At 44.4% G+C, this 21,369-nt stretch overlaps 1 protein-coding gene across 8 annotated transcripts in view; it reads right to left on the bottom strand.

Moving 5' to 3' along the window:
- The window catches only part of TENM4 (teneurin transmembrane protein 4), a 1,485,534-nt gene that overhangs the window by 134,640 nt on the left and 1,329,525 nt on the right, over positions 1–21,369 (bottom strand). For all 8 annotated transcript variants that reach the window (XM_077298663.1, XM_077298665.1, XM_077298666.1 and 5 more), the window contains 2 exons: positions 9,668–9,769; positions 1,450–1,644 (listed from right to left, as the gene is read on the bottom strand). In XM_077298663.1, the coding sequence (XP_077154778.1) occupies positions 1,450–1,644; positions 9,668–9,769 (297 nt within the window). The remainder of the gene's footprint in view (positions 1–1,449; positions 1,645–9,667; positions 9,770–21,369) is intronic.

Raw genomic sequence — 21,369 nt, 5'->3', positions numbered from 1 at the left:
ATGACAAGTAGCAAGCAGTGATATTAACGCAAACTAAATTCGTTTAATCCATATAATTAAAGGATTTATGTAGTGGAATTACATTCTTAAAGCTACATGTCACCAAAACAGTGTCCATCGGGGAAAGTGGGAGAAATATCGACTCTAGCTGTGCTGACCTTACACTTGTAACCAAGCTGAGATAATGAGAACTGATAAATCCGATGTCCTTCAGCAAGGAAGGAACTGGACTGCGAGAGCTTCTCCATAACCGAGGCAGAGATTGTTTTATGGGAAAAATGATTTATCTTTCTCATATCCATCAATCTATCCATATATCCATCTAATATCTATATCTCTCATATTTATCTCTCATATTTGTCCATCTATTTATTTAATATTCATCTTTCTTTTTTATCCAGTATTCTCTATTCCTATCTCATATCTATCTATCTAAAATCTCTCTCTCTGTCTTTAACATACAGCCAAGATTTCTGGAGATGGACTTGTAACCACCTTGAGATAGTTAGATTACCAATTTTGGTTCTCAAGTCCTCAGACCGTTCTCTTCTCCTCTTTCTGTTCTCCATGCTTTGTGTGGCACACACAGACACAATGCGAAGATTGAGTCAACCTTTCCCTTTTTATCTTATCTTGTTTCAGGTGTGATATTTTTTTTTTTATTGCCCACACCTGTTACTTGCCACAGGCGAGTTTGAACGAGCATCACATGCTTGAAACAAAGAAGTTTACCCACAATTTTGGAAATGTGGAATTTTGTCTGGACCATTTTTGGGTTTTTGTGTGAAATTAGGTCCAATTTGCCTTAGTTTCCCTGGTGTTTTTGTGTTGTTCCAATACACACAAAGGAAAATAAACACGTGTATAACAAAAGATGTGTAATTGGAATAATTTTCTGGGAGAAATATTTCATTTTCTGGAACAATTTCAAGGGTGCCAACACTTTCGGCCATGAAAGTGTCTATCTAGTTATCCCATATCCATCCATACCATAACTATGTAGCTATCCATCTGTCCCATATCCATCCCATATTTATCTATCTTATGTGTATCGCAGTGCTGAGCTTCCATATTGTGAATCTCGCCAACGTGTCGACACTGAGAATCCGGGAGTCCAATCAAGCATTATCCTGGCACCCAAGTGAAGAACGGACCCCGCTCTGCAGGTCGCCCCCTCCTTACTAAACTAAGATCCAAGAATCTTTTTGTTTTTCCATCCTGGAATGTTTTGCTGGCAACGGCTCCGGACTCCTTCAGCTGTGTCCTTTCCCCACTCATGTCTTGTATTCTCATCCATCCTTCTGGCTTCTGTTCCAATTTTGACAAGAGCAAAACATCCTAAACCGTCTTCTTTCATTTCATTCAATTAATGGGGAATAATGTATAAAAACAATCGTATTCGAGAACCGCGCTGCCGTTAATGACAGATTCCCAATTTTGCCTTATTACCTTCTTCACAGTTCTCTCCTTTGTAGCCGGGGTTGCAGATGCAGGTGCCGATAATGCAGGTACCGTGATTGCTGCAGGTCACGTCAATGCACTGGTTAGTGGGGACATCACACTCGGCACCTTTCCAGCCGCTGTGGCAGAGACATCGCCCCTTCATGTACTGTCCATTACCGCTGCACAACACCGGGCAGGAAGCTGGGGCGAAAAAAAAGGGGCATATTATAAAGAACAGCCACCACAGAAATCTAGTAAAGACCATCACACTCCAGAAAACTTATTACAATCCTCTAGGCACAGTCCTCATCGCTGTTTGAAGGGCATTCCAATAGTCCAAATAGTGGTCTCTGACCGCCCACCACTGATAGACGACATAAGATAAAGGCAAACCTTACCAAGATAAAAACACGGCACCTTTCCAGGAGAGTTTCACACTTGCACACTCCCAACCATCCGTAACAGGAGATCTTGATGGCACCATCGCACACCACACTCCTAACTTCACACAAGATGAGGTTCTTGGGTCCCCATCTTATACCTCAGTCCAAAACACTCACAAGAGGAGGTCCTGGTGACCCCATCACACACTACTGGCTAATCATTTACAACAGGAGGTCCTAGAAATATAATCACAGGGCACACTCCTAACCACTCACAACAGGAAGCCCTAGGGACCCATCACACACTACTGTCCTAACTACATGTAACAGGCAGTCCTAGATATCTCATCCCATGTCACGCTCCTAACATCACATAAGAAGAGGTTCTCGCGACCCCATCATACACCTCAGTCCAAAACACTCATAACAGAAGGTCCTGGTGACCCTCCCCATCCCACAACACTATGCTAATCATTTATAACAGGAGGTTCTAGAAGCATCATCATACACCCCTCTCCTAACCACTCATAATAGGAAGTCCTAAGGACCCATCGCACACCACACTCTTAACCTATCCATAAGAGGAGGTCCTGGTGATCCCATACCACACTACTCTCCTAACCATTTATAACAAGAGGTCTTGAAAACTTTATCTAACAACACACTCCTAACCATGTGTAACAGGAGATCCTGGTGATCCTGTCCCAAAATAGAGTCCTAACCACTCATTAATGGAGGTTCCAGAGACCTTGTCGCACACTACACTCGTATGCTCACATAAGAGAAGGTCCTGGTGACCCTGACACCTCAATAGTAACCATTAATAAGCAGAAGTGATGGTGACCCCTTCACCATAGTACAGTTATAACTTCTCGTAGTCTGAAAGGTCCTGGTTCCTTTGTACTATACTATAGTCACTATGACAACACACAGTTTATTCTTAATTATACCATACGCACTGTTCAGCAGCACCCAGTGTTGTCTGAGTAGTATTTGACCAACTAGGAAGGGGCTTTCAGTGGGTTAAGCCCTAGTCCATCCGGCATCCATGGACCCTTGTGTCTCCACAGTCAATCACTTAACAAGAGGTCCTAGTGACTTCACTCCACAGCACTCTTAACCAAACATAACAGAAGGTCCTGGTGATCCCATCCCACATCACAGTCAAAACCACTTGTAAAAGGTAGTCATGGTGACCACATGCCACACCAGACTGCACAACATCTAACGGAAGGTCCTATTGACCACAACCAATACTAAAGTCCTAAATACTCATAACAATAGTGCCTTGAGAATCATCCTACATCAGACTCTTCACCACTTGTAAAAAGATCCTGGTGACCCATCCCACACCAGACACCGTACCACTAGTAACAGATGTTGAAAATTACGATTTCAGTGGCATTAAGATGGTGCAGGGTAAAAGGTGACCAGTATGTAGGTTTCTCTTCAAGTGGGAGATGGCACCAAAGGAGAAAGATCGAGAGTTGAGCAGGTTAACATAAATATAAACGTTCAGCAAGATGTGGTGCACTGTTATGGTTCTCAATGGCAAGAGAACATAGCCCAGCAAACATGAGTACTAGCTCTTGGAAGGATGGAAACTAAACTGACCATGAACTAAACCTGCCGCACAACTAACAGTAGCCGGGTAGCGTACTGTTATGGTTCTCAATGGCAAGAGAACATAGCCCAGCAAACATGAGTACTAGCTCTTGGAAGGATGGAAACTAAACTGACCATGAACTAAACCTGCCGCACAACTAACAGTAGCCGGGTAGCGTAGCCTACGTTTTTATCCCTAGACGCCCAGCGCCGGCCGGAGGACTAACTAATCCTGGCAGAGGAAAATATAGTCCTGGCTCACCTCTAGAGAAATTTCCCCGATAGGCAGACAGAGGCCCCCACATATATTGGCGGTGATTTTAGATGAAATGACAAACGTAGTATGAAAATAGGTTTAGCAAAATTGAGGTCCGCTTACTAGATAGCAGGAAGACAGAAAGGGCACTTTCATGGTCAGCTGAAAACCCTATCAAAATACCATCCTGAAATTACTTTAGGACTCTAGTATTAACTCATAACATCAGAGTGGCAATTTCAGATCACAAGAGCTTTCCAGACACAGAAACGAAACTACAGCTGTGAACTGGAACAAAATGCAAAAACAAACGAGGACTAAAGTCCAACTTAGCTGGGAGTTGTCTAGAAGCAGGAACATGCACAGAAAGGCTTCTGATTACAATGTTGACCGGCATGGAAGTGACAGAGGAGCAAGGTTAAATAGCGACTCCCACATCCTGATGGAAACAGGTGAACAGAGGGGATGATGCACACCAGTTCAATTCCACCAGTGGCCACCGGGGGAGCCCAAAATCCAATTTCACAACAGTACCCCACCCTCAAGGAGGGGGCACCGAACCCTCACCAGAACCACCAGGGCGATCAGGATGAGCCCTATGAAAGGCACGGACCAGATCGGAGGCATGAACATCAGAGGCAGTCACCCAAGAATTATCCTCCTGACCGTATCCCTTCCATTTGACCAGATACTGGAGTTTCCGTCTGGAAACACGGGAGTCCAAGATTTTTTCCACAACGTACTCCAACTCGCCCTCAACCAACACCGGAGCAGGAGGCTCAACGGAAGGCACAACCGGTACCTCATACCTGCGCAACAATGACCGATGAAAAACATTATGAATAGAAAAAGATGCAGGGAGGTCCAAACGGAAGGACACAGGGTTAAGAATCTCCAATATCTTGTACGGGCCGATGAACCGAGGCTTAAACTTAGGAGAAGAAACCCTCATAGGGACAAAACGAGAAGACAACCACACCAAGTCCCCGACACAAAGCCGAGGACCAACCCGACGCCGGCGGTTGGCAAAAAGCTGAGTCTTCTCCTGGGACAACTTCAAATTGTCCACTACCTGCCCCCAAATCTGATGCAACCTCTCCACCACAGCATCCACTCCAGGACAATCCGAAGATTCCACCTGACCAGAAGAAAATCGAGGATGAAACCCCGAATTACAGAAAAAAGGAGACACCAAGGTGGCAGAGCTGGCCCGATTATTGAGGGCAAACTCCGCTAAAGGCAAAAAAGCAACCCAATCATCCTGATCTGCAGACACAAAACACCTCAAATATGTCTCCAAGGTCTGATTCGTCCGCTCGGTCTGGCCATTTGTCTGAGGATGGAAAGCAGACGAGAAAGACAAATCTATGCCCATCCTAGCACAGAATGCTCGCCAAAATCTAGACACGAATTGGGTTCCTCTGTCAGAAACGATATTCTCCGGAATACCATGCAAACGGACCACATTTTGAAAAAACAGAGGAACCAACTCGGAAGAAGAAGGCAACTTAGGCAGGGGAACCAAATGGACCATCTTAGAGAAACGGTCACACACCACCCAGATGACAGACATCTTCTGAGAAACAGGAAGATCCGAAATAAAATCCATCGAGATGTGCGTCCAGGGCCTCTTCGGGATAGGCAAGGGCAACAACAATCCACTAGCCCGAGAACAACAAGGCTTGGCCCGAGCACAAACGTCACAAGACTGCACAAAGCCTCGCACATCTCGAGACAGGGAAGGCCACCAGAAGGACCTTGCCACCAAATCCCTGGTACCAAAGTTTCCAGGATGACCTGTCAACGCAGAAGAATGAACCTCAGAAATGACTTTACTGGTCCAATCATCAGGAACAAACAGTCTACCAGGTGGGCAACGATCAGGTATATCCGCCTGAAACTCCTGCAAGGCCCGCCGCAGGTCTGGAGAAACGGCAGACAATATCACTCCATCCTTAAGGATACCTGTAGGTTCAGAGTTACCAGGGGAGTCAGGCTCAAAACTCCTAGAAAGGGCATCCGCCTTAACATTCTTAGAACCCGGCAGGTAGGACACCACAAAATTAAACCGAGAGAAAAACAACGACCAGCGCGCCTGTCTAGGATTCAGGCGTCTGGCGGACTCAAGATAAATTAGATTTTTGTGGTCAGTCAATACCACCACCTGATGTCTAGCCCCCTCAAGCCAATGACGCCACTCCTCAAAAGCCCACTTCATGGCCAAAAGCTCCCGATTCCCAACATCATAATTCCGCTCGGCGGGCGAAAATTTACGCGAGAAAAAGGCACAAGGTCTCATCACGGAACAATCGGAGCTTCTCTGCGACAAAACTGCCCCAGCTCCGATTTCAGAAGCGTCGACCTCAACCTGAAAAGGAAGAGCAACATCAGGCTGACGCAACACAGGGGCGGAAGAAAAGCGGCGCTTAAGCTCCCGAAAGGCCTCCACAGCAGCAGGGGACCAATCAGCAACATCAGCACCCTTCTTAGTCAAATCAGTCAATGGTTTAACAACATCAGAAAAACCAGCAATAAATCGACGATAAAAGTTAGCAAAGCCCAAAAATTTCTGAAGACTCTTAAGAGAAGAGGGTTGCGTCCAATCACAAATAGCCTGAACCTTGACAGGATCCATCTCGATGGAAGAGGGGGAAAAAATATATCCCAAAAAGGAAATCTTTTGAACCCCAAAAACGCACTTAGAACCCTTCACACACAAGGAATTAGACCGCAAAACCTGAAAAACCCTCCTGACCTGCTGGACATGAGAGTCCCAGTCATCCGAAAAAATCAAAATATCATCCAGATACACAATCATAAATTTATCCAAATAATCACGGAAAATGTCATGCATAAAGGACTGAAAGACTGAAGGGGCATTTGAAAGACCAAAAGGCATCACCAAATACTCAAAGTGGCCCTCGGGCGTATTAAATGCGGTCTTCCACTCATCCCCCTGCTTAATTCGCACCAAATTATACGCCCCACGGAGATCTATCTTAGAGAACCACTTGGCCCCCTTTATGCGAGCAAACAAATAAGTCAGCAGTGGCAACGGATATTGATATTTAACCGTGATTTTATTCAAAAGCCGATAATCAATACACGGTCTCAAAGAGCCATCTTTCTTAGCCACAAAGAAAAAACCGGCTCCTAAGGGAGATGACGAAGGACGAATATGTCCCTTTTCCAGGGACTCCTTTATATATTCTCGCATAGCAGCATGTTCAGGCACAGACAGATTAAATAAACGACCCTTAGGGTATTTACTACCCGGAATCAAATCTATGGCACAATCGCACTCCCGGTGCGGAGGTAATGAACCAAGCTTAGGTTCTTCAAAAACGTCACGATATTCAGTCAAGAATTCAGGAATCTCAGAGGGAATAGATGATGAAATGGAAACCACAGGTACGTCCCCATGCGTCCCCTTACATCCCCAGCTTAACACAGACATAGCTTTCCAGTCAAGGACTGGGTTATGAGATTGCAGCCATGGCAATCCAAGCACCAACACATCATGTAGGTTATACAGCACAAGAAAGCGAATAATCTCCTGATGATCCGGATTAATCCGCATAGTTACTTGTGTCCAGTATTGTGGTTTATTACTAGCCAATGGGGTGGAGTCAATCCCCTTCAGGGGTATAGGAGTTTCAAGAGGCTCCAAATCATACCCACAGCGTTTGGCAAAGGACCAATCCATAAGACTCAAAGCGGCGCCAGAGTCGACATAGGCATCCGCGGTAATAGATGATAAAGAACAAATCAGGGTCACAGATAGAATAAACTTAGACTGTAAAGTGCCAATTGAAACAGACTTATCAAGCTTCTTAGTACGCTTAGAGCATGCTGATATAACATGAGTTGAATCACCGCAATAGAAGCACAACCCATTTTTTCGTCTTAAATTCTGCCGTTCACTTCTGGACAGAATTCTATCACATTGCATATTCTCTGGCGTCTTCTCAGTAGACACCGCCAAATGGTGCACAGGTTTGCGCTCCCGCAGACGCCTATCGATCTGGATAGCCATTGTCATGGACTCATTCAGACCCGCAGGCACAGGGAACCCCACCATAACATCCTTAATGGCATCAGAGAGACCCTCTCTGAAATTCGCCGCCAGGGCGCACTCATTCCACTGAGTAAGCACAGCCCATTTACGGAATTTCTGGCAGTATATTTCAGCTTCGTCTTGCCCCTGAGATAGGGACATCAAGGCCTTTTCCGCCTGAAGCTCTAACTGAGGTTCCTCATAAAGCAACCCCAAGGCCAGAAAAAACGCATCCACATTGAGCAACGCAGGATCCCCTGGAGCCAATGCAAAAGCCCAATCCTGAGGGTCGCCCCGGAGCAAGGAAATCACAATCCTGACCTGCTGAGCAGGATCTCCAGCAGAGCGAGATTTCAGGGACAAAAACAACTTGCAATTTTTTTTGAAATTTTGAAAGCAAGATCTATTTCCCGAGAAAAATTCAGGCAAAGGAATTCTAGGTTCAGATATAGGAACATGAACAACAAAATCTTGTAAATTTTGAACTTTCGTGGTGAGATTATTCAAACCTGCAGCTAAACTCTGAATATCCATTTTAAACAGGTGAACACAGAGCCATTCCAGGATTAGAAGGAGAGAGAGAGAGAAAGGCTGCAATATAGGCAGACTTGCAAGAGATTCAATTACAAGCACACTCAGAACTGAAGGGAAGGGAAAAAAAAAAAAAAAATCTTCAGCAGACTTCTCTTTTCTCTCCTTTCTCTGTCAATTAATTTAACCCTTTGCGGCCGGTCAAACTGTTATGGTTCTCAATGGCAAGAGAACATAGCCCAGCAAACATGAGTACTAGCTCTTGGAAGGATGGAAACTAAACTGACCATGAACTAAACCTGCCGCACAACTAACAGTAGCCGGGTAGCGTACTGTTATGGTTCTCAATGGCAAGAGAACATAGCCCAGCAAACATGAGTACTAGCTCTTGGAAGGATGGAAACTAAACTGACCATGAACTAAACCTGCCGCACAACTAACAGTAGCCGGGTAGCGTAGCCTACGTTTTTATCCCTAGACGCCCAGCGCCGGCCGGAGGACTAACTAATCCTGGCAGAGGAAAATATAGTCCTGGCTCACCTCTAGAGAAATTTCCCCGATAGGCAGACAGAGGCCCCCACATATATTGGCGGTGATTTTAGATGAAATGACAAACGTAGTATGAAAATAGGTTTAGCAAAATTGAGGTCCGCTTACTAGATAGCAGGAAGACAGAAAGGGCACTTTCATGGTCAGCTGAAAACCCTATCAAAATACCATCCTGAAATTACTTTAGGACTCTAGTATTAACTCATAACATCAGAGTGGCAATTTCAGATCACAAGAGCTTTCCAGACACAGAAACGAAACTACAGCTGTGAACTGGAACAAAATGCAAAAACAAACGCGGACTAAAGTCCAACTTAGCTGGGAGTTGTCTAGAAGCAGGAACATGCACAGAAAGGCTTCTGATTACAATGTTGACCGGCATGGAAGTGACAGAGGAGCAAGGTTAAATAGCGACTCCCACATCCTGATGGAAACAGGTGAACAGAGGGGATGATGCACACCAGTTCAATTCTACCAGTGGCCACCGGGGGAGCCCAAAATCCAATTTCACAACAGTGCACTGCCCAAAAGAGGTTGAGAGTTGAATGGTTGGCCAAAAAAAAATACCTTTATTAGATTCCACAGATTGATAGACCAAAAAATGGTTTTCGGCTCTGGGCAGGAACCTTTGTCAGGCAGTGTTCATCTGCACCACTTGTAACAGAAGGTCCTGGTGACCCCATACAATAAATCCACCTATAACTGTAGGTTATGCTAACACAATACCAAACCATCTCTCTACAGGTCTTAAAGAAGCCAAAAAGGACTGCCTCTATGGCACACACTACTTCAACTGATCTCTAATCCTTCTCCCTAAAGCAAAAAAACTATTTTTTTTCTTACCTCTTCCACAGTCTGGTCCAAGAAATCCCAAGAAGCAGTGGCAGTTTCCAGCCACACATTCTCCATTTCCGTAACAGTTACTGGGACAGTCATCCACCGATTCTACAATAGAAAAAAAAAAAGTATACAAATAGAAATATATATATATATATATATATATATATATATATATATATATATATATATATATATATATATATATATATATATATATATATATATATATATATTTGCCTAAAATCTGTACATCATTAAAAAAGTAAATGCAGTTAATTCAGTTTTCCAAAGAACAACAGTATGGAATACTCTAAGGAATTGAGAACATCTAAAAATTGTTCTGTGGCTCCAAAGCGTAGAGAAGGACCCAAGCTTAGGTTGGCCTCAACTACAGTACCTTTTCCAAGAATATCGCTCAGCTCCTTGGGCCCTAGGTCCCCGACTTATATATTCCACTTCTTCGCTATACCTTCCATGCCTTTTTAGTAATTGTAGATTATGACAGATGTCCAAGTTTCATTCTTCAAGTGTTCTAGATAAAATGCCCTTCCCCATGGTCATTCGTTGGTATGTAAAAGGCTCCACTTTAGGAAGAAGCCGGATTTTCTGAGAGAGTATAATACGTCGCCGCAGCTTCATTATCAGTATTGTGACACAACAAGAGAGCAATTCCCCGAGAAGAGTGAAAAAATAGAATAAGATTCTGCATCCTATCATTTCGGAGACCATCAGTGTTAAATAGACGTCAGGCGCAGTTGTCAGGAAAATTGCAAAAAGTAAAAGGCAGGAACTTGTGTTTTCCATTAAAGCACTTCAAAAAGGCTACAAGGTTACACCACCTATTAATTTATTGATCCATCTTGCATTTTTCAGTCTGTACATGTGATTGTGATCATTGGGTAAGCTGACCACGCTGACCCCGGCATAATATCCATTCATGATATTCCTACCCGCCCTGCCGTCTCACATGTAATGAATTCCTAAAGTGTTGTTGGAGCTGTCACATTTCTCTCTGATGGGTTGTGTATTGTTAGGGAAAAAAAATTGCTGTGAAATTGAAATCAGGTTCAGAGTATTAAAAAAAAAAAAAAAAACAAAAAAAAACAAACAGGAATTCTGAGAACTTTCTGATTCAAGCTGCAAATCGTAAGCAGCAAAAATATTCTATGTAGAAGTATTATAGAATTTATTTTTACATAAAGGGCAGTGAACGTACAAAAATCCTGAAGCTAACGATTATTGAAAAATACAGTAATCTAAAATATGGTGTCGAAAAGAAGATGTGCCTAATATACAGACACAATCTCCCTCTCTGGCGCGGGTCCATGCCACAAGATTCCTCCCCAATTGAGAGAATGGGAGGTCTTGCTTCTTTGCCCAAGTTAAGGTGGACTAAAATATGGGTTCAAAAAGAAGATAAGCCCCATAGGCTGAGACTTAAATTGGTCATCCTTTCTGGTGCTGGTCCATGTTATCGTGTCCCTCACCAATCAAGACAATAGCACTTGATTCTTTGCCAAAGTTATGGAGAGAGAGAAAGAAAGAAAGAAAGAAAGAAAGAAAGAAAGAAAGAAAGAAAGAAAGAAAGAAAGAAAGAAAGAAAGAAAGAAAGAAAGAAAGAAAGAAAGAAAGAAAGAAAGAAAGGAAAGAAAGGAAAGAAAGGAAGGAAAGAAAGGAAAGAAAGGAAAGAAGCCCAGTTGGAAAAAAGCTAAAATTGGTCAAACTTTCTGATGCTGGTTAATGTCGCTACATCCCTCGTCAATTGAGATTGTACGTTTTTCTTCTTCATTGCTCAAAAGTGAGTTGTCTGAAGAAGAAATTTCTCACAACCATGCAATGGCTAAGAAAAAGCCAACGTAGACAGAAGGACGCTTCTCTTCTTTTTTAGGGCTTAACAGCTGCCCCATTAACTTGCTGAATGGCACCTATGGTCTTTGATATTCTCAGGATGATATTTTCCGGCTCGTCGGCCAAAATGCCACAGTGATGAGGGATCCAAAATGTAGTGAACGATGATGTCCTGGTATGGTTTTCTATATTGTTTGACATAAAAGGTGGTAGAGTGTGGAAAATTTAACTCAAAGATGTCTAATACGGGTCATTTTAAGGTCAAAACAAAAAGTTTAAGAAATCTACACCATGAGCAAGTCTCTATGACACACAGAAAGTCCTCTGGAGAACTCTTCCTCAAGGTCCAATCCAAAACAGGAGAGTCCCAAACAAAAATATTCTACCTCGAAATGTCCTAATGGGGTTTTGGAATTGGGTTTACGATCACTCATGATTTACAGTAAGGAGGTCATGCTACATTTACAGGTAATGGTGCAGCGCCCCAGAGTCCTGGTCGTTGCAGTACTGTGGTTCCGCCACTAAGGGGAGCTATGGTACGTCTGATGGCACTGAAGGAGTTCACCTGACCAGGTATCACAGACACCAATACATTTCACAGCCGGGTCTCCAGGGGGAGCAAAGGGTTCTATTCATTAGGCCACTCCTCACATACTGGTAAAACTGGGGGTCAGGCAGGAAGTTAGGACAGAAAGCTGACTGGGTTGGAACCAGGCAACACCTTGTGGCAGAGGGTGTTGTGGGGGAAGATTCAGTAGGGTCCCTGTCAGGGGTGGGATCCTGACAGAGGCCTGGCAACTTGAGTGAACGTAACGGGACTGTGCCTGCTCAGCATAGCGGCGGTGCCCAAGGAGGGATTGGAAGCGAGATAGATTGTGCTGAGTGAGAAACGAGATCAAAGCAAGAAGGAGAATACCAGTAAAAGTCGTGCTGTGAGACCGAGGCAACATCCTACTGAGGCGCACAACCGGCGGCCGGAACGCCGAGGAAGTATTACTATATTCAGCTTCAGGCAATACTTCAAACCAACGGCAGGGCAGTCAGTCATAGGCGGGCTGTCTCACCTAAATCACCTACGAAGACATAGGGGGCAACTTGTGGAGAGGGGCGACTCTAGGGTCCCGGAAGAGCTCCGAGCCTACCCGTCATACGGGTGCCGTCCTAACCGTAACATCAGGGAGGGACGGAGGATTAGCAGAACATCATCTAATCGAGTTGTGAGGGAACTTAAGAAACAGACAACAGTTGTGGGGACTTTCCGTAAGCACAGCAGGGAAGGACCGCAACACATAGCGCTAGCAGGAAGGCACAGATTTCCACCTGCAAGGAGAACTCTGGAGGTGCCATTGGACCGGCTGGACTTGCGCAGCCTGGTTAACCGTATTCCGGATTGAGGACCCAGAGATCTTCAGTAAAGAGGTAAAGAGACTGCAACCTGGTGTCCTCGTTATTTACTGCACCGCACCACCACCACCATCCACATCTATCATTCACTGTATGCCCCTCAGCAGGGTCACGGCCCGGGCCTAGCCACCGTGACAACCCCAGAGCAGAGACTCAGAGGCCCGGTACCGGGTACCCCTCGGCCCTGCGGCAGTGGGGGCGCTACAACTTGGAGTCACGAACAGGATCTACTTAAGCCTGAAGAATCAGGTCATGTGTGCCTTGGAACTGTGATTTACTGTGCTTGGACTGTACTTTATTGCAAAGACTGTGGATTGTCACTTGCCGCCAAAAGTTCGCGCCAAAACCGCCGCCATTACAGCGCTAAGGAGAGCGCAGGAGAAGAAGAAGGGCGTGGAAGTGGGCGTGAACAAGCTGAAGAGCGCGAAAGTCAATGGCCGCCCAGTCTAAATATCTCGGCCCCTTGAGGACGTGTCCGTCAGCAGCCGAGAAAACGAAACCGCCCACGAAGGAGAGAGTGGGAAAAGGACCAGGAAGAAGTAGTCAGCGAGATGGAGGACGCCATGGCCAGCCGCCCGGAGCCGGAGCGTGGGGTCGGAGCCGAGGACTCCCCCAGCTACCCGGAGAGGCACCGCAGCCAGACCTCCACAGTTGATGCTGACCTCCTGCAGACCGGAGCGGATGAGCTGATCCACCAACTCCTGCAGACGCAGCTGAGCACTGAGGCCGGGTGGAAGAAGACCATCATCGGGAGCCTCACCAGACATCTGTCGGCAGCCTCGCCTGGTCCGGAGCAAGAAAGAAGTTCCAGCGCTCCGAAGCCAGAAAGCAAGGCCCTGCCGGAAAGCGAGATGCTGCAAACGGAGATGACAGCGCCGCAGCGCAAGGCCCTGCAACCAGCGTTCCAGATCCCAGCGGAGACGGAGCAGATCGGCACCGGAGGGACCGCATCTGAAGCAGGTATGAAGAACGACCCTGCCCCGCCAGCAGAGGACCTGCTGATAGGCCCCGTCGCGGCACCCCCTCTCCCTGGGACCTATAGACTCCAGCGCCTTACACCCTGGGATCAGGCCCCGGGTATGGAGCACTTCTTAAAGGCCCCGATCTCGCCGATCACCTTGCCGAGCGAGGTCTATGCGGAGCTACGGCCGCCAGAGCGAGAGTAAACCTCGATGCCATGGATATGTAAATAGTTAACTGTTTGTTTCCCTGCTTTTTGCTGCTTAAACCCGACTAGGGTTATTCTTAAAGGGATCCCTTTGTTGACCCGGGATCCCTATTGCGCTTTGTTTGCTTTTCTACTTTTTGCTCCGTTACTAAGAAACTGCTGAATCATGAACAGTGCATGATACAAACTGCTTGTAAATAGTTTGCACCTTCTTAAAGGTGCCCCCTACTAGTTTTACTTAAAGAAGGACTCTTTGCGAAGATACCGCACCGGAGCCTTTGCGGAGTACGGACTGGTAGCTTGAGAAGATGTGCTACCTCATACAGACTGGATCCCCTCTTAAAGGGGATGTTCACTTGTCACACTTAAAGGATGGTATTGCTTTAAGACAGATAGATAGCAATAATGTTTTGATAAAAAGGAAAGTGATGATGATGCTTACATGTAAAAGTTATATGTATCCAATTAGTTGACTGTAAGAAATGATTGATAATGTTGATAGAAAAATGAGGACAGAGAGTGAACCCGTACGGGGTTAGTCAGTGAGTCCTCTTGGGAGCTATGTAAGGATGACTCAGTGATTTCAAACTGAAAGTAAATGTTATGTTCTATACTGTGTATAGTAGTTGAAAAGGCAGAAGGCCCGGGCTGAAAGGGGCGGTCCTGTAAAGAAAGGAGAGGCAGTAGGCCTGGAGCGGTTAGGACAGGCGGTCCTGCAGATTTAATGAAGGAGAATGAAAGAGAAAGAGTTAATTAATATTCCAATGTTTTATAGGTAAAGCCTTTAGTGGATAGGGAGTATACGCCCTTAAAGGCAATGTTAACTTCGTATTCAAAAGTTTGCACTAAGTAGAATACCCGGTTGGGTAACAGGAGTTATTTATAGCCTGTAATTTATAATGTTTAACCATGTGTGTAACGTTCAAGTGTCCTCACCTCCCATAAAGGGAAGCTCTGTTCAAGCTTACTTATTGTTATTGCATTTTCAAAATTGTATGTCTTTTTGCTAACCTGTATTGTTGTTTTCTTCCCAGTCCAGGAGTACTGGATTTAACCGGGGGGGAGTGCAGCGCCCCAGAGTCCCGGTCGTTGCAGTACTGTGGCTCCGCCACTAAGGGGAGTGTTAAGACCCCAATGGCAGAGGGTCTCTGCAATAAATACCAAGTCTGCAAACATAAAAAACCAGCTCATAGGGCAGTGGTAACTGGGCTGACCGTATAGCTAATCCAAGCACCACAAATAGCAGCAGCCGGGGAACGTGCCTACGTTGGTTCTAGACGTCTCGCGCCAGCCGGAGAACTAACTAACCCTAGAAGGGAAAAGATAGACCTTTCTTGCCTCCAGAGAAAAGACCCCAAAAGTTGGATACAAGCCCCCAACAAATAATAACGGTGAGGTAAGAAGAAAAGACAAACGTAAGAATGAACTAGGTATTTAGCAAAGAGAGGCCCACTAACTAATAGCAGAATATAGTAAGATGACTTATACGGTCAGCAAAAACCCTATCAAAAATATCCACGCTGGATATTCAAGAACCCCCGAACCGTCTAGCGGCCCGGGGGGAGAATACCAGCCCCCTAGAGCTTCCAGCAAAATCAGGAATCACATTTAGTACAAGCTGGACAAAAAATAAGAGCAATACAAATAACCAAAAAACAAGGAAGCAGGACTTAGCTTAATTTTGCATGAACCAGGACCAGCAGACAGGAGCAAACAGAAAGAACTGATTACAACGATGCCAGGCACCAGACTAAGAATTCAGGAAGTTCATATAGCAACACCCCTGGACTAACGACCCAGGTGGGTGCCAAACTAGGGAAAGACAATCTCAGAGTCATACCACTAGTAACCACAAGAGGGAGCCAAAAAAGTCTAATTCACAACAGGGGAGCTATGGTACGTCTGATGGCACTGAAGGAGTTCACCTGACCAGGTATCACAGACACCAATACATTTCACAGCCGGGCCTCCAGGGGGAGCTAAGGGTTCTATTCATTAGGCCACTCCTCACATACTGGTAAAACTGGGGGTCAGGCAGGAAGTTAGGACAGAAAGCTGACTGGGTTGGAACCAGGCAACACCTTGTGGCAGAGGGTGATGTGGGAGAAGATTCGGTAGGGTCCCTGTCAGGGGTGGGATCCTGACAGAGGCCTGGCAACTTGAGCGAACGTAACGGGACCGTGCCTGCTCAGCATAGCGGCGGTGCCAAAGGAGGGATTGGAAGCGAGATAGATTGTGCTGAGTGAGAAACGAGATCAAAGCAAGAAGGAGAATACCAGTAGGAGTCGTGCTGTGAGACCGAGGCAACATCCTACTGAGGCGCACAACCGGCGGCCGGAACGCCGAGGAAGTATTACTATATTCAGCTTCAGGCAATACTTCAAACCAACGGCAGGGCAGTCAGTCATAGGCGGGCTGTCTCACCTAAATCACCTACGAAGACATAGGGGGCAACTTGTGGAGAGGGGCGACTCTAGGGTCCCGGAAGAGCTCCGAGCCTACCCGTCATACGGGTGCCGTCCTAACCGTAACATCAGGGAGGGACGGAGGATTAGCAGAACATCATCTAATCGAGTTGTGAGGGAACTTAAGAAACAGACACAACAGTTGTGGGGACTTTCCGTAAGCACAGCAGGGAAGGACCGCAACACATAGCGCTAGCAGGAAGGCACAGATTTCCACCTGCAAGGAGAACTCTGGAGGTGTCATTGGACCGGCCGGACTTGCGCAGCCTGGTTAACCGTATTCCGGATTGAGGACCCAGAGATCTTCAGTAAAGAGGTAAAGAGACTGCAACCTGGTGTCCTCGTTATTTACTGCACCGCACCACCACCACCATCCACATCTATCATTCACTGTACGCCCCTCAGCAGGGTCACGGCCCGGGCCTAGCCACCGTGACAACCCCAGAGCAGAGACTCAGAGGCCCGGTACCAGGTACCCCTCGGCCCTGCGGCAGTGGGGGCGCTACAACGGAGCTTCAGCCAAGGAACCAGGGAGCACCAAGGAGGTGAAAACCCAGACAGATCCCTCAGCTTCCACCACTTCTGATCCTTATCTCCACTTATTCCCCATATCCTGATGTTTGTACTAATTTAAAGCAGAGCTGAACACTCCATATGGAATATGTTAGCTGAGAAATCCAAGCCTTCAATCTGGCTCTTTGAGAACTACAAGACGCCTTCTCTTTAAAGTGGTTCGTGATGGACAACCGAGACATGTTCCGATGCGATACGGAGGAAAAACAAGGCACTAGCAACACAGATCCTTCCCCCCTATTAGGGCATTTACTACAAATCTGAAAACTTGGAGAGGTAATACTTAACATATGCGAAGGGGTCCAATGATTAGTGGGCTTAGTTAAAGAAACATGAGCTTATAATAGAAAGCTTTATAAGAGCAGCAGCAGCTATCTCTCACACTTGTCGATGGAAAATGTCTCTGAAGGTTCTACACACTTGAGATGTAAAGAAAGTAGTGATTACTTGGAGACTAGACTTGCAGAACACTATGATCAGCTGCTCCAAAGTTCTGGCAGGTAACAGGAAAGGATAGCCGTCTTTTTTCTGTACAACAAATTCAGATAAGAGTGCCTTTAGACTTATAGTTCCCTTGAATATTAGACATAGAGGTCCATCAAGACTCCATTTATAAACAATACTATTAAGTAACACAACCTTGCTTTCCTCGTTTTGAGATGAACACTATCCACTGATACAGGACTATGGAAGCTCTTCCCACACGTCCCACCATCGATGACATGACATGCCACCAAAAGAACACAGAGGGTAAGTACTCAATTACTTGACAGTTTAATAGAAAGTAATCATCAATCCCATGATATCAAGTCACCGGGAATTGACTTAAGGGATCATCGTCTTAGACGTTGGATAGACCATAATATGAAGAAGTTTAACTCCAACACAGCTAGTCTCAACCAACTTTATTCTTCTTAAGCAGAATTAGTCCAAGTCCATCTGGCCACTTATTATTCCATGCAGCTTTCCAAAGCTACCTAGCACTTCAAACAAATACACAAGGTCCGTAGAAGTCTTGACTATTGAAGGCCAGCACACCCTATCTTGCCTGAGCTGGAAACACAGTCTGAAGAGGAGCAAATTAATTAGCAGTTCCTTAGTCCAGAGGCCACATCATAAGTCTGGATGGAAGCCTTGCGGATTGCCACCTACCTGTCAGACTCCACGGTGCCTCTTCTGATCTGTAGGCAGAGCATGATGTTGTGTGTTTAAGTCACAACGATGGCATTGCACTGGGCCTACAAATCAGAAGAGACCCTGAGGAAGCCGCCAGAACTCCTGTACAGCGACCAGACACCACTGACAGCCATGGGAGCAGGGTCCCGCAAATTGCTTGGTTCATCTCTACTCAGGTCTTATTCACCAAACTTGTCTCAGCCGACTGCTAACTATGTTTATTGCACAGCACAAGACACGGTTTGTCAAATTAGAGTGTATATTCCACCAACCTATTCCAAGCCGAAAGGGTAAAAAAATAAAAAAGTCAGCCATCACCAATTTAAAGCATCCTATAATTGAAGCCAAACTGGTTGGGCACCAATTGAACCACCATGGCGTTCCAACGAAGGAACTAGAAAAGAAATCACTTTGCCCGAAAAACACAGTCGCACGGCTATTTCCATTTCTTGAGTGTTTCTGGTAGGGTTATGTTATGTCTTCCACATTTGCTTGAATGGCTGAGAAGGTGTAAGAAGGGGATGGGGAGCCTGCATCAAACATTAAGTTCTGTTTACGTTGGTGCTACAGTCCCCAATTGGGAGTTTTGCCGAGAGTGGTTTCTATTATAAACACCACTGTTAACAGAGGCTTAGTTTTAAGACCTCGGGTGAAAACTGTATACCGTTCAAGGTCAACCTAGTCCCAAAGGGCTTCCGACTTGACTGAGAGGGTATGCCTTTAGGGCTAAGTGATACTTAGCAGGCTCATCTTCTCAGTGAAGGGCTCCTCTCAATTTTGAAATTGGCGTCATCCGATGGAATTAGTAACAGTGCAAAAATAGCAATTCTACAATATGACCACTCTACTCCACTGCGGAGACCATCCATGTGAACGCACCAGCTGTCAAAATAGCTTCTTCTTGTCATCAGGAAGAAATACTCTTAAGGCTCTGATGTATGAAATAATTAAGAATAACCTGTCTGTATAAATAAAAAAAAAAAAGTTCAGCTGAGCACAGACATGGAAATGTGATATTTCTACAATGGAAGTCAATCATTGTTTTACATTCCTCGACCCAGGGGAATTCTGGGCTTGGAGGACATTTACATAACAGGTATAAAAAGGCCAAGGTTTGACTTTCTTATCTGCAGAAAAAGAAACCAGACAGCAAGGAACTCTCTGGAGGAAATACTGGGACCATTATAAAATGCAGTCTACATATGAAAGTGTGGAAAATGTGCCCTTCACCTGCGGAATTATTTACCAAGATTTCCTGCATCCAGTGTGAAAAAAGGGATTTGCTGCAATAAAATATTACAGAAAGTTGTGATAAATTAATATTTACAGGGTGGGGGGTCGATTTATAGTCTTCAACATAGGGGGCAGTATTATAGTAGTTATATTCTTGTACATAGGAGCAGTATTATAGTAGTTATATTCTTGTACATAGGGGCAGTATTATAGTAGTTATATTCTTGTACATAGGGGGCAGTATTATAGTAGTTATATTCTTGTACATAGGGGCAGTATTATAGTAGTTATATTCTTGTACATAGGGGCAGGATTATAGTAGTTATAATCTTGTACATAGGGGGCAGTATTATAGTAGTTATATTCTTGTACATAGGAGTAGTATTATAGTAGTTATATTCTTGTACATAGGGACAGTATTATAGTAGTTATATTCTTGTACATAGGAGCAGTATTATAGTAGTTATATTCTTGTACATAGGATCAGTATTATTGTAGTTATATTCTTGCACATAGGGGCAGTATTATAGTAGTTATATTCTTGTACATAGGGGGCAGTATTATAGTAGTTATATTCTTGTACATAGGGGCAGTATTATAGTAGTTATATTCTTGTACATAGGAGTAGTATTATAGTAGTTATATTCTTGTACATAGGGACAGTATTATAGTAGTTATATTCTTGTACATAGGAGCAGTATTATAGTAGTTATAATCTTGTACATAGGGGGCAGTATTATAGTAGTTATATTCTTGTACATAGGGGCAGTATTATAGTAGTTATATTCTTGTACATAGGGGCAATATTATAGTAGTTATATTCTTGTACATAGGGGCAGGATTATAGTAGTTATAATCTTGTACATAGGGGGCAGTATTATAGTAGTTATATTCTTGTACATAGGGGCAGTATTATAGTAGTTATATTCTTGTACATAGGAGCAGTATTATAGTAGTTATAATCTTGTACATAGGGGGCAGTATTATAGTAGTTATATTCTTGTACATAGGAGTAGTATTATAGTAGTTATATTCTTGTACATAGGGACAGTATTATAGTAGTTATATTCTTGTACATAGGAGCAGTATTATTGTAGTTATATTCTTGTACATAGGGGCAGTATTATAGTAGTTATATTCTTGTACATAGGGGCAGTATTGTAGTTATACTCTTGTACATAGGGGCAGTATTATAGTAGTTATATTCTTGTACATAGGAGCAGTATTATAGTAGTTATATTCTTGTACATAGGGGCAGTATTATAGTAGTTATATTCTTGTACATAGGAGCAGTATTATAGTAGTTATATTCTTGTACATAGGGGCAGTATTATAGTAGTTATATTCTTGTACATAGGGGCAGTATTATAGTAGTTATATTCTTGTACATAGGGGCAGTATTGTAGTTATATTCTTGTACATAGGCGCAGTATTATTGTAGTTATATTCTTGTACATAGGGGCAGTATTATAGTAGTTATATTCTTGTACATAGGGGCAGTATTGTAGTTATATTCTTGTACATAGGAGCAGTATTATTGTAGTTATATTCTTGTACATAGGGGGCAGTATTATAGTAGTTATATTCTGTACAGAGGAGCAGTATTATAGTAGTTATATTCTTGCATATAGGGGCAGTATTATAGTAGTTATATTCTTGCATATAGGGGCAGTATTATAGTAGTTATATTCTTGTACATAGGGTGCTATATGTTATGAGCTGGTGGTTTAGGAGCAACATGGGACGTGCTCTGGAGGAGGTGGTACCTGTACTAACCACAGTTCCTGAGCTTAACACAACACTAGAAGTAGCCGTGGGATGTTCCTGTCACTCCCTAG

This window comes from Ranitomeya variabilis, chromosome 3, assembly GCF_051348905.1.
Source record: "Ranitomeya variabilis isolate aRanVar5 chromosome 3, aRanVar5.hap1, whole genome shotgun sequence".
NCBI classification, from domain to species: domain Eukaryota; kingdom Metazoa; phylum Chordata; class Amphibia; order Anura; family Dendrobatidae; genus Ranitomeya; species Ranitomeya variabilis.
Note: the sequence above shows the minus strand (reverse complement) of the source record. Positions and strands in the feature narration are given on the sequence as shown.